Raw genomic sequence first — 13,988 nt, forward strand, 5'->3', positions numbered from 1 at the left:
CACATTTATCAATTTCATGGTTCCAAAATTATTAATTAAAACGTATGTTGGTTATTTTCAATTTTATCTTAATATGAACAATTAAAGAACATCTTTCTTTGCCATTGAGAGTTCTATAGTTAGGTACAAATTCTGATTCTGCAAGGGTGCCTACTATTCCTTTTCAAATACCAGCACTTTTTCCTGTTTGAAGGGAAAATCCCAACAACCCTGCACCATACATCAGTTAGTAAGACCAGATAAGAAGTGGAACAGAGAGAAAATGAAAAGACTAACGTGGTAACTGAAAGAAAATAATTTTTTTAAGGAAGAAAAGACACAGTAAGAAAGAATAGTTAATTATGTACAATATCTGAAGGTCTGTACAGACCTGCTCTGCAGCATTCACTCCTGTTTTACAATACTGAACCCCACTGTGATGTGCTGTGTTCTTCAGCTCAGACTTTCCTTACAGTGTTTAATGACTTCTGCACTTCATTCATTTCTCATTGAGCATTGGCTATTACTTGAATGCTGTAATTATTGTGGGAGATTCTAAGCAGTGGAACCCAACATTACCACTATAGTAAGTGTTTTTTAGGGAGAAGTAGGAAAAAATGACATAGATGTTATATAGTAATTAAAATGCATGTAAGAAATTAGCCAATTTTTTTTATCCTGGATATTGTATTTTATGTATTTGCAAATAGAAGTAAAAAAAGCTGTCAAATATTATACAAATAAATTGCTTTGTTTTTTAATGTAACACACTCACAGCAAAGGAGAATAACAGGAACTGGGGCAGAGGCAAAGAGTTACACATGGTCAGTCTTGAGTACCTACTGGATCCTTGGAGTCCACATAGATTTTGAAAGATTTGGGGTGTGATCCAAATTCCATTGAAGTCAATGGGAGTTTTTCCAGTTGACTTCAGTGAATTTTGGATTAGACTCTTCCACAGTGTGAGGCCTCTGTTTCCTCAGTGGAGGGGTGGAAAGAAACCCTACCCAGAGTGGAAGAATTTGGCAGAAGCTCACTGAGTTTTCCTCACCTCAGTTTCCTCCCTTATACGATTTTTCCAGAAAAGAAGCCAATTTCTGTTTGTAAATCATTTTTGTAAAAATGAAAAGCGAAGAAGTTCGTTTTGCAAACATCTAGAAATTTCGACCTTATATGATCTGAAAGTGTCCCTTTCAACTTTTTTAGACTGACTTTAAAATATTCCAGACATGTTTGTGTGGTGTGTAGACCTATGTATGAACATATATATTTTTCACTTTGTTGGACCAGAAGGAGGAAAGGGGCAACCCAATTACATTGCATACTGAACAGTTAGGAACTGGTGTATGACTAAGTGAGATGAGTCAGGTGTCATAAAAAACAGAGGATTCTGATTGGATGATGAAAAATTCCATCTGTTCAGGAAGCTAGTATAACTGCATAGGTTGGGAATTGGTAGCCATGTTGTTTTCCCTCATGCCCATGAAAAGGCAGATAAAATGACAGGCACGCCACAGCTTTGAGAAACCTTTGGTTTGTGAAATCTGTGGCTTTTGATAGGAACGTAGCTACTACTGAAGTATCATTGCCTCTCTCTGCAGAATCTCTGAAACTAAATGCTGTATATTTTCCTTTTAAAAAGAAGGTGCTACTTTGCATGAGTTCTTATAGTAAAAATATAGCAAGGTTTATTCTACCAAAGAGATGTATAAAAATGTATTTGGTAGAAGCAAAGGGAGGAAGCACTGTCGGGAGGTCTAAGTCTTATTCCTGGCTCTCCAGTGACTCACTGAGTGATCTGGAATGGCTCACTCAATCTCTCTGTGTCTCATTTCTCCCATCTGTAAAATGGAGCTAAAAATACCTACCTCACAGGGGTGTTGTGAGGCTTTATTAATTAATTTTTGTAAAGTGCTTTGAGATCCTTGGATGAAAGGTGCTATGGAAAAGCCAATATGCTTCACTTTTGTAAGGGCAGTAATACAGGAACACACATATGTTCAGGTGGCTGAAGGAACCTGATGCTTTAAAACACTGCTGAAAAGTGTCCAGCTACCTAGTATAACAGCACATCTTGATGTTTGTTGTTTCCTATAGGATATGTAAAGAGCAACTCCCATGGTCAAACCCATGGAGGAAATTATACTTTGGCTCATCACAGAACTACTCCCTACAAACTACAAGGTACCCAGTTTACCTCACAAGTGAAGAAATGTTCAAGACACTTAGAGAAACAGACACACAGATTCCGGCCAACAATTAAGTCTTCTCTATTGCCAAACCATCTGTAGACTGACACCACTTACATAAGGCTAGATCATGTCTTAAAGGCACAGCAAGGCATAGTAAGAGAGGAGGTACCCTCCCAGGAGAGAACCAGGAGACCTCCTGTTTGGGCCAGGATGTGGGGAGCACAATCTGCAACTCCCCTTATGATTATTCCCTGTCCATGCAGCCAGGCAGCATATAGGAAGGATCAGAGTGATAGCTGCATCCACCCCCGCCCACCCCACTCTTGGCCATTTGTACCTTGGGGAAACATTTTGGTAGCAGCCTATCTGCGTTCCCAGGTGTAACTGTTACAATTTAAGCCAGGTTGTGTAAGCGGTTGGATAAGGTGCCATACTCCCTCCCCACGTAGCCATATAACAGTCAATCAAGATCTCACCTATAATGTGTGGAGTCCTAATAAAATTCATATTATCATTAAACAGACAAATTGTGAGGAACCAGTTAAAAGTTAAACTTTGGTAGCATAAAAATAATAATAGCATGGTAAGATTTTATATAGTTGACTCAAAGGGAAGTAACATTGTTTTGTATAGAGTAATTTTGCCTCATTGTTAAACTAAAATATTTCGAAAATCATGTTAACCAACCATGTTGGGACTTGAACCTTCGGGGTGATGACCATTCTTGCCTGACCCAGCAAAGCACTTAAGTACGTAGCTTCAAAACTAAGCACATGCATAAGAGCGCTACTGGATCTGGCCAGAGTGCTGATGGCCCTGGAGAACTGTACATGCGTCTGTAGTTTTCCTCAAAAAAAGAAGAGAAAAAAAAGAAAAAAGTTACTTCATGCAGTTAATTAATAAATGTTTCCCTAGAAACATAATTGTTTTTAAATAAATATAAAGTGGAAGGCAAATAATAACTGGAGGATTTAAATAATTTATTCCCCTGTTTCCCTCATCAAAGATTCAAACATTACACTTTCTTCTTCTCCACCACTTGCCCATCTCCTCCTTTTTTTCAGTTGAATGGGCAGGAGAGCTTAAATGGATAAAACCAAACTCACAGAATAAAGTTAAAGTTACAGCTTTTATCCAGCTTCACAAGCACTCCAAAGGAATTTATGTCTTTACTCAGGAAATAAGGGATTCGTATTTTGGCTTTGCACTGTAATATAGGCAAAGTGCTGCACCTTCATCCACTGGTAATCATCCACATGCCCGTCATTCAAGTCAAAACACCAACTCAGAATTCAAAGGTTCAAAAGGTGTTGTGTGGAACACTCAATGCACACATGACCAGTCCTAGTATGACTGAACTGAGAATATATACATTTTCATGTCCTGTGTTTCAATATGCTGTTAAACTCACGTTGGCTTTACAACAGCTTTTGGAAGTTAAAGTCTTAGGCTTGAACACATCAGCATTTTTCGGAGGTGTAGTTTACTGCCTCATTAATTGTTCTCCCTGTTACTTCTTCCACCTCTGGCTGCCTATCAGACACAACTGCAAGAAGTACTATGTGAAAGCAGCAGTTTCCACTGAATATTCTTCATACAGATGGTCCTGGGCTGTAATATTTACAGTAATGTGAGATTTGTTTATAAATTTCATTTTAGAATATGATCATTAGAGTATTAAATGCATTTGATTTTCTTATACCACAGACTAATTGTCTAACTTAAGTACCTACTTCTATGCAAACATATCAAACGGAAAATTTTTAAATAGCTGAACTCTATCTCAAGTCTTGCACTGAGAAAACCAGGTTCTGACACACCTCAATTTTAGTGAACTGAGGCCATCCAAATTTTGAATATCACAAAAATAATAGACTTGTAAACTAAAATAATACCAAGATTGACAATAAAAATGGGTTTGATGACAATGAATTAGGTTTTCTTATCAGCTGAATATAACACACATCTTTACTTGTTTATAATCCTCTATACTATACTTAACTAGCTAATGTAGTTTGTACAATATACTACCCTCGGATCTCTGCTCTTCCTTTCCTAGACACAACCTAATCCGCTATGTATATCAGTTCTGCTGCTTAACTACAGCTTCCTCTCATCCCGGGATCCCCAACCACTATGTAGCATGAACACTAGCATGTGGCTAAAGTATTATATTTCTCACTGTTAAGCTTTGTATTTTAAATACTGACTTATTCTTTTGTCCGCCAACCTGCAGAAAATATTCTTTTATGCCAAAAGCATGCCTGTCAGCAAATATTAGTAAATTAAATTCTCCTGCTACCTGAAATTTCCCACTACATTTTGTTTAACCCAAAGCACAAAGGTCATAGCTAAGAAATTGTTATATCTACAATTGTACCAAAATACATCTGAGTCCCTATGATGTTAGCTTATGCTGATGGGCCAGCTCTTGAGCTGGTGCAAATCAGCATAACTCCATTGATTGAGCTGGCCCAGTGCATCATGCTAATTACTAAATTGGGGAAGTCCTTTTTTAAAAAATGTGAGTTACTGTTACATATAAGTGCTTGCAGCAAATATTCAAAATGTTTGAGTAGCTGAGTGTCAAAATATATTTTATATTGTGTTTTTAGTCAATAACAATTGACCTATGTTTATTTAAGAACTTGTATGATGGTGATGCACATTAACTTTTGAATTACCATGAGATATATCCAAGGGTATCCCTGGTGTCTCGGAGTGACTCATTCTATTCACAGAGTTGCCCCTCTGTTACTCATTAGTTATTGGAGCAGAACTCGTAAAACAGAGTTATGATGTCTCATCTTGTGATATTGTGATGTACAGGATAACAAGCCAATACAGGAGTTATCTAATGTGGCTTTTGTATAGACAAGACACTTTGGATAGAAGCCAATGTCATGTATGTAAGCGAATCTAAACTGGGGATAGTGTAGCTACTTACACTTATATTGTACATACTGTTATTTCTACTTTCCTTTTATGTAATGATTATCACAGTTTTTTACTTATTCATAGTTTGCAATAGCTGAGCAATAGATTTTGAATTCTAGCTACGGGTGCACTTATTGAAATGTATTTGTACCTCTTTGTGTACTTGTCTTGCAGTTGTTTTTCATATAGCACTAATGATGTATATGGTGCTTATATAAGAGCCAATTCTCTTTTGGTGTACATTAATTAATTAAGAAAACAGACCCTATAATGCTCACTCTTTTAAAAAGATGGGAGTGAGGAAAGTTAAACCAACCTAAGGAAATATAATAGTTTGAATAATATAATTATAATAACCCCAATAAAACTATACATAAAGAAGTGAAAGGGGGAATAGAAGAATTTATGCCTTAATATTTTACAAATAATGCTGATTAATAAAATTTTGTAAAAATTGTCTTTTTTCCTGCATAATTAATAGTTTATTATATGATAAATGAAATAAATTAATGGTGCATAGCAAATATATAAAAATGCCCTTCTGGGCTTTACAGATATTCATTTTCTTAATACAAGTGGTTTCTACTTATGTGAACATGGGTCTTAGTGTTCTAGAGCTTCTGTATGATAAACAGTATTTGACGTGCAGTTTGTTTTCTGTCCATGCTATTGCAACAACAGTTCCAATTCTAGCCACTTTTTTTCTTTTCTTTTCCTTTTTCTTTCTTTCTTTGTTTCTTTCTATGTTTCTTTCTTTTTTTATGCAGAAGACCATCAAATGAATTGTCACAATACTCGAATAATGCAAGACACAGAAAAAGACGATAACAATAATGATGAGTATGATAATTATGATGAACTGGTGGCCAAGTCATTGTTAAATCTTGGCAAAATTGCAGAGGATGCAGCATACAGAGCCAGGACAGAATCAGAAATGAACAGCAATACATCTAATAGTCTGGAAGATGATAGTGACAAAAATGAAAATATTGGTCGGAAAAGTGAGCTGAGTTTAGATTTAGACAGTGATGTTGTTAGGGAAACAGTGGACTCCCTTAAATTATTAGCACAAGGACATGGTGTAGTGCTTTCAGAAAACATTAATGACAGAAATTATGCAGACAATATTTCACAGCAAGATAACAGAAATATGAACTTTGTAATGCTAGGAAAGCCTATGAACAATGGACTTATGGAAAAAATGGTGGAAGAGAGTGATGAAGAGGTGTGTCTCAGCAGTTTGGAATGCTTAAGGAACCAGTGTTTTGATCTGGCTAGGAAACTTAGTGAGACAAACCCACAGGAAAGAAACCAGCAGCAAAATATGAATGCTCGTCAACATGTCAGGCAAGAAGATGACTTCCAAGGAAGAACGCCAGATCGGAATTACTCTGACATGATGAACTTAATGAGGCTTGAAGAACAGTTGAGCCCCAGATCTAGAACTTTTTCTAGCTGTGCAAAGGAGGATGGGTGTCATGAAAGAGATGATGATACCACCTCTATTACTTCAGACAGGTCTGAAGAAGTTTTTGATATGACAAAAGGTAACTTAACCCTGCTTGAGAAAGCTATTGCTTTGGAAACTGAAAGAGCAAAAGCCATGAGGGAAAAAATGGCAATGGAAGCTGGAAGGAGGGATAATATGAGATCATTTGAGGAACAGCCTCCACGACAACTTTCTGGGGATGACAGGAAGCCTAAATCCAGTGACGGCCATGTCAAAAAGCCATATTATGGTAAAGGTAATATTTCTATATACTGTATGTTGTGTCATGAAAAAGTGTGAGCTAACGTGCTAATAAGTGATGCTTAGAACTCTAATGTGAAGTCATTGTTTATTTAATTTGTATGACTATGGCGTGATTCTAAAATAGCATCATGCTGTGACTACCTAATAGAACAACTCATTCTACAGTGTTAGAAACATGTACAGTATTTCAGTGCAATATCATTTGGCTAAATAGAAAAACATAACTTTTCAGGGAAACAAAACAAATAAGAGATCATGTTGAAAGAGGCAAAGATGATTCTAACAGGTATTATGACTAAAAATATGAGGAGAATTGCATTGCATACTTTATTGAATGATGGGGATTTATGTAGCAGTTAGTCAATCAGCTATGAAGTGCATATTTTACAGATTGGATTGGGTAGGTGGCATCATGATTTATAAAATTATCATCAAATGACAGTTATTGATGAAGCCGCTCCCATCTAAAACGTAGAGTTGCCTGATAGAAATTGAACAGTATCAGAATGACCGATAACATAAGATAGGGGCAGTGACTGCACATTAATTATCTTAAGATACTAAGGTAATGGAAACCGTTTGCTATGCAAGGCATAGTGTGGCCTGGGCTGAGATCAATAGCAATTTCTTTCTTATATGCATTCCACTTCACTGGTTTCATTCCATTGTGGAAACAGTTAAGGTGCTGCCTTAACCATAATTATATCTATATATATTTATATATGGATATAAAGTTAATTTTAAAATATGTATTAATTTAAAGAATTATCCCAGTAATGGTGTGTTTATATTAACACACCCCTCTGTGTGTGTCCACATATATATGCATTAGGGCTCTGTCCTATACAGCATTCAATACCTTCTGAAAGTTGTTGAACACCCTGAATTCCTATTGACTTTAATGGAAGTGAGGGCTCTGCATTTCTAAGGAGGTGATAAGCATGCTGCTGGATTGGTTATATATTGTATTTCTTATAGAGAAACACCTGGTTTCATCTCTATAATTTAGACTGTGGGTTTGGGGCGGTGGGTTATTTTGTTTTTTTCCATTATAAACCTCTGGTTTCAAAGGGTGATAACATGGCCATAAAATCTGGCTGTGAGATTAAAGTTGGCACACCACATCTCAGATCAGGAGATTTTTTATTTTATAAACAAGTTTTAAGAGGGGGAAATAGCCAGTCTCTTATAAGTTATACAAACAGGAACATGGAAGTTATTGGTTTCAGAAACTCGTCTGCAATGTAGCTTAGAAATTTTGTTTGCTTTCAGACACAAAGATTGTAGTCCACTGTATGAACTAGTAATGTTGGGTGTTTGGGGAAGACATTGTTTAAGTTTAGTTAAACAGTTATTCCATAGCCATGTGGATTTTTCTATTGTTTGCATGTGACACATAATAGGTGTATGTTCCCTTCGTAATGTGTGTATGTAACAAAACCAAACAGAACATGTCAAACCAGTGCTGACATTAAAATCCTTAAAACAGTGTTTTCCAGATCTGCCAACCCACGAATGCTTAGGAAAACACATAAACATATATCTCTGCAGTCGCCAAAGGATTAATATAGTAGTAGTAGAAATATGGGCTTCTTATTTCAGTGATTTCTAGAGCTTCCCTGATGCCAACCTACTTCTAAGGACTGCCCGATGAATTAGAGATAGACCCAAACACAACCCTTGGATACAAAGGAAAGCCCTGAAATTTATGGTAGTTTGGATCAGGAAACTTTACAGCTGTGACCCTTCTCTGTTCTTCATAGATGAAAGGCTGGAGGAGAGGGGGAGGAGAATGATTCCTTCCTCACTCTAGACAAGATTGAGAAAAACAGAATATTGCAGTGAATTAGAGGGGGGATGAAAGAAAGGGAGTTATTTATGTCATTCACTCTCATATCACATATAATCTCCCAAACATGCTTGCAAAAGTTCTCCAAAGAGATGAATGATACAATTAAAGGGAAATATTCTCAGGGTGGAGGTTTCTAGGAAGAATCGTAACTCCTGTCTTCTCTCTTCAGGAGCTCTGCTCTCAGAGATCACTGAAACAACAAAGGCACGGCAAGCCACCTTTTTTTCTTCCATTTAAAATCTTCCAGAGACTCTTTCCTCCAAGACTGATGACTTTTAAAACCTTGTGACCCAGCTTGGGCAAGCTTTGCTCAGGCAAAACTGCCACTGTGGCAAGGATTCAGTGAGGATTTCAGGATTAAGCTCTTAAAAAAAATTAAAAACAAAAAAGTAATATTCTCTATTGGAGGAAGGGATTCAATAAGAGCAGATCAGCTAGTCCAAATATATACGCGTTTATATTGAGAGGTGAATATAATCCTGAGCCCTAAGTTTTCTGCATAGTTGCATAGAGTTTTAGCTGGATGTCTTCTATTAAGTCAATGGGAAATTGTGCAAATAAAATTTCATGCAAGTTTTGGAAATGTAAGATTAGTGTGCAGCATCTTTTCTGACTTGCTAGACCATAAAGGCTCTTTTGGAGCTCATAAACCCTATTATTCTAAGGATCTGAATACTCAGGAGGATTTGCATGGCACTGTAAGACAAGCTCTTCAGCTGGTCTAAATTGGCATTCCTCCACTGACTACTATAGAGCTACATAGTTTACATCAGCTGAGGTTCTAGTCCGTGGGCTCTAGAGAAGCCTTTATGGTCTATTGTGTTAATCATCTGCATTTTAATAGTCCTTGAATACTGGTATATTTACATTATACTTATTTTATTTATTTTTATGATTTATTCACTTATCTAACACTTTCCCCACATTTCAGTGTGCTTTATACAAAGAGTTGAACAGAGTTGTGTGTGAGAATGAAAATGGGACTGGTGGTCTAGTGGTCTCAGCACAGGTATATGTGGAAGGAACTCCTGAGTTCTAATCCTAGCTCTGATACTGACTCCTTCTGTGCCCTTGCGTTTAACTGCTAAAACTCAATTTCCCAAAGTGTAAACTGGGGGTAATGGTATTTACCTACTTCACAGGGGTTTTGTGATGTTTATGTGACTGGACAGAGCTTTGAAGATGAAATTTTGTAAATAAATACATTTACCATTGAACAGCAGAAAACATAGTACTGTATGTTACACCTGACATACATGCAAACTAATATAAAACATTAGCAATTAGAAATGCATTTGTGACAGCTAAGTTTAAAGTGTGATATTAAAAGTTAGTATTGGACATTAGGCCAGGAGAGCAATCACCATATGATAAAGAGTTTCTCATAAGCCAAGATGGTTGAGCAAGGGTTTGGAATTTAGAAAATGCAACAACCACATGAGACTATAAAAATAAAAACCTGCAACTGAATGTGAACTGTGGGTAGTCTGTACACTTTATCTACTAAAAGGAGATTGCACCCAAATCTCTAGAAGTACTGAAAGGGTCCCTTGATGTCACTGGGATTGTACCTGCTAACCCAGGGCTGATTTTTACCATAAGACTTAATAGAAACCTAATAGCAAAACCTTATTTCCAAAGGCAAAAAAGCATATATCCTGCAGCAAAGAAATAACAGGAGCAGCATAAAATACATAAAAGATGATAGATCAGTTTGGGTTCTGAATTCAGGACTGATGGAAGAACTAGAATGGGTGATGATGTTTGCTTTTAGCTATTAACTTAGAATAAGACGGAATCTTTGTAGCCAGAGTAGCATGAAACTTTTTTCTTAAATACTGGTGTATAAATCAGGCAACAGTGTTAAAGATGATGTGGTGTAGCTTGTATTACGTGCTGAGTTGGAAGCCCTGAGATGTTACTTTACAAATGTTCTATTACAGGAAACAAACTGACGAAATATGTGATCAAGTTCTAGTTCAGGAATAATTTCATCAGCAGTTCCATTACTTTCTTGGCAGAAAACAATAGTTTATTGAACAGAAGTCTCCTGAGGCCCTTTCGTTGACTTGTACACAAAGAAACAAACCTCATTATAGAAGATTATTCACCTTTTAAGCTTACGAATACACAAACTTTATAGATGCATGATTATAATGGCCCAAATTCAAAATAAGGGATTGTTACATCTGATTAGATCTTTTACCCTATCATGGCTTACTGGAGGAAAAAAATGCTTTTATATGCTTTTGTATTCTACTACTTCATAAGGAATTTAGGAAAATCAGTGTCATCTGCTTAGAGTGACTTTGAATAAGGATATATTTGTGCTGAATCGTTGAATCCAGTATGCTAAGGAGCTGGGTCTGCTAACCTCAAGAGACTGAACTTCTATGACAGTACATTTGCAGGCTTCAGTACATCAGGCAAATAGTACTGAAAAGAAAGGGGGAACCAGCTAACAGTTTCAGAGTGTCTTTACACTCTTAAGTTGATGCTTGCCAGGAGAACATTGATTGACAGTGGTGTGGCTTTGCTGTAAGAAGGTCACTCCCCAATCACTATGATAAGTATTGCTGGGATCATAGGAGCCTGTGGTATGAAAAGAAGATAACGGGAACAAAAGTGACAAAATTGTTTTAAGAAGCAGCAGTTTTTTCTTCTAGTATTTTTAAGAACATTTACCAAAGAATAACTTGCAACAGTAAATGAACCTTCTTACAGAAATTTGGAAAGCATAATTCACTTGACACATTTGTTGTAAATTATAGATCCCTCAAGAACAGAAAAGAAAGAGAGCAAATGTCCTACCCCTGGGTGTGATGGAACTGGCCATGTAACGGGGCTTTACCCCCATCACCGCAGTTTGTCAGGATGCCCACACAAAGATAGGGTCCCTCCAGAAAGTAAGTCCACATTGTTTCATGGAAACTGGGGATAAAACTCCAAAGATTTTTCTAGCATGCTTTTTCAACCTTTTTTATTTCCATTTTATGGTATGGTATGTCTCAGTTAAGCATCCTGTTCTGTGCTATAGTTTTTTTCTTTATTCCATCATATTCATATCTCTAATAATTTTTAAACTAAAAAGAACAACTTTTAAAGCTGTATTCTTTGATTCTGAGAATGTTAGGTTATTTTTAAACAGATGCATTCAGTCTGCAGGGAAAGATTTTCCAGAAACACTGCACTGCTTTTAGTTCTGAGTGCTGATGTCCCTGTTGTTTAGTGCAGGAACAATTGTGCTTTCAAGTTTGAAAAACTCACCACCCATTTTATTTATGTGTTTATTTATTTGGAGACATAATGAAGAAATGTACATTATAAAAAAGAGAGAGAAAGAGAATTTGGTCCTGTAGTAGTAGTATCCAGGATTTTGAGCCATACTCTCTTGTCATTTACTTGGGTGCATCTTCCCTTAAAGTGAATGAGTTCTGTGAGGACTGAAGTCAAAGGAAGTTGCACTTGTGTAGAAGAGAGAAGGATTTGGTCTTGACAGTTTAAGGCAGATCCTCAGCTGGTATAAATTGGAATAGTTCCACTGAAGCTAACTGAGCTGTGCTGATTTTATACCAGCTGAGGATCTGGCTAGGGTCTGATTCTCTTTCTTACTTTCACTGGTGTGAAATGGGACACCATGTACATCATTGAATTCTGTGGGCCTGTTTCTCCATTGTCTTGCAAATTGAAGAGTCATTTACACCTGTGTAAATTAAAATGGGTGCAAAACCCATCCAAATCGGAAGGGCAACATTTAACACCCATTTTGTACAGATGTCCAGAAGTCTCCATGCAGAGAAAAATCAGACCCAATGGAATTTCACTGGTATAAAACCAGTGCAAGTGAAAGGAGAATCAGGCCCTTAAGACTTACACTATAGAAGACCATGAGCCTGATTCACCACTGCACAACTCCAGTTTTACAGTGGCATAACTCTGTTAATGACAGTGCATTTACTGACATAAAACTGGAATAAGGCAGGTCTGAATTAGGCCCCAAATCACCAAGAAAGTTGTCGTCTCAGAAAGGGAAGTCAGAACTGTATTAGCACAGAGAGAGAGAGAGTCTAACACAAAGTCTTCTCTTTCATAGCAGGGTTGTTCTTTCTAGAATTAAGATAATGAGGGAACCTCACGGCATCTTGGTTGATCTGTGACTACAGCAGATTAAATTAATTCATTTTTCCATTTTTGTAATTTGACCTGTAATTTTCTGAAGTACAGATATTTTCTCAGGTGCTTAAAGTTCTCTCTCGTTTTTTGTAAATGGTGAAAATAAAGCTCTTTAGAAGATGTTGTAAATCAAAGAAGAATATAGCTTTAAACTGTTTGCATGTTCTGTAGTTACTAAAATGAAAAAGGTGAGCTCATCTTTTTATTTATTTATTGAACTAATTTTCCTGTTATGCTGGCCTTGTGAAGCATGTTTCAAGAACAGCTTTGAATAGCAGGAATTTCAGAGTAAAGCTTTTGCATCTGCACACATTTTAATACACTGCCACTGTGGTGGTAATGGTGGTGATGATGATCTTTGAATCAGTCTCTATGGATTAAATCCTCAAGTGTCTGCTTGGTTTTTATTCAATTCTTACTCAGCCAAAGCACTCGCTGATTTCAGCAGAGTTTGTCTGAGTGAGAACTAAACAATGACTTCATGAGTACATCCCATGTGAATAAAATGGGAGCTATTTGGAGAGGCTGAATGGCCTAGTTCTGTACATTAATGCACTAGCCATCCAGCTTTAGAGACATGGATTCAGATATGTCTCTTGTCATACAAAAGGAAAGGTCCCAGTCTAGTTCCTTGTTAATGTACCTCCGTTTTACAAAACCTCTTGATAATTTGGCCCATTATAGCAAGAGTGTTGAAATTCAGAAGAGAATTGCCTTGAAAGAATTTGGGGGCAAATTTTGCACCCAACTTGCTAAAGCCAATGCTACCTATTCCTTACTCTCATGATTAATCACTCCACCAGCCCTCAACTTTACAAAGTGCTTACTGCTTAGGAGTTTCTTTTCCATATTTTTTTTCAATTTGCATTCTTATAATTTAAGATTTATAGAGAATTAAAATAAAGAGAAAGGGACCAATTCTGCCCTCATGCTTACATGTGTAGTAACTTCCATTGACTACACCCATTTGACTGTGGGCAGAACTGGACCCTAGTAAAATTGAATTGACTTGCATAATACGGTCACATTCTGCTCTCAGTTGTACTGATATAAATCTGGAGAAACTCAATTTTTTATTGGTATCACTGAGAGCAGATTTTAG

General features: G+C 36.8%; 1 protein-coding gene across 23 annotated transcripts in view; it reads left to right on the top strand.

Annotated features, from left to right (window-relative positions):
* The window catches only part of MYT1L (myelin transcription factor 1 like), a 380,247-nt gene that overhangs the window by 265,709 nt on the left and 100,550 nt on the right, over positions 1 to 13,988 (top strand). For 16 of the 23 annotated variants that reach the window (XR_012157935.1, XR_012157936.1, XM_073336127.1 and 13 more), the window contains 2 exons: positions 5,876 to 6,853; positions 11,485 to 11,619. The exons of 1 other annotated variant lie outside the window; for it this stretch is intronic. Coding sequence is in view for 20 of the 22 variants with exons in the window: in XM_073336127.1 (XP_073192228.1) it covers positions 5,876 to 6,853; positions 11,485 to 11,619 (1,113 nt within the window). In the remaining 2 variants the exon portion in view is untranslated. The remainder of the gene's footprint in view (positions 1 to 5,875; positions 6,854 to 11,484; positions 11,620 to 13,988) is intronic. 6 more of the 23 variants (XM_073336120.1, XM_073336122.1, XM_073336133.1 and 3 more) reach the window with 4 other exon arrangements.

This window comes from Lepidochelys kempii, chromosome 3, assembly GCF_965140265.1.
Source record: "Lepidochelys kempii isolate rLepKem1 chromosome 3, rLepKem1.hap2, whole genome shotgun sequence".
Taxonomy (NCBI): domain Eukaryota; kingdom Metazoa; phylum Chordata; order Testudines; family Cheloniidae; genus Lepidochelys; species Lepidochelys kempii.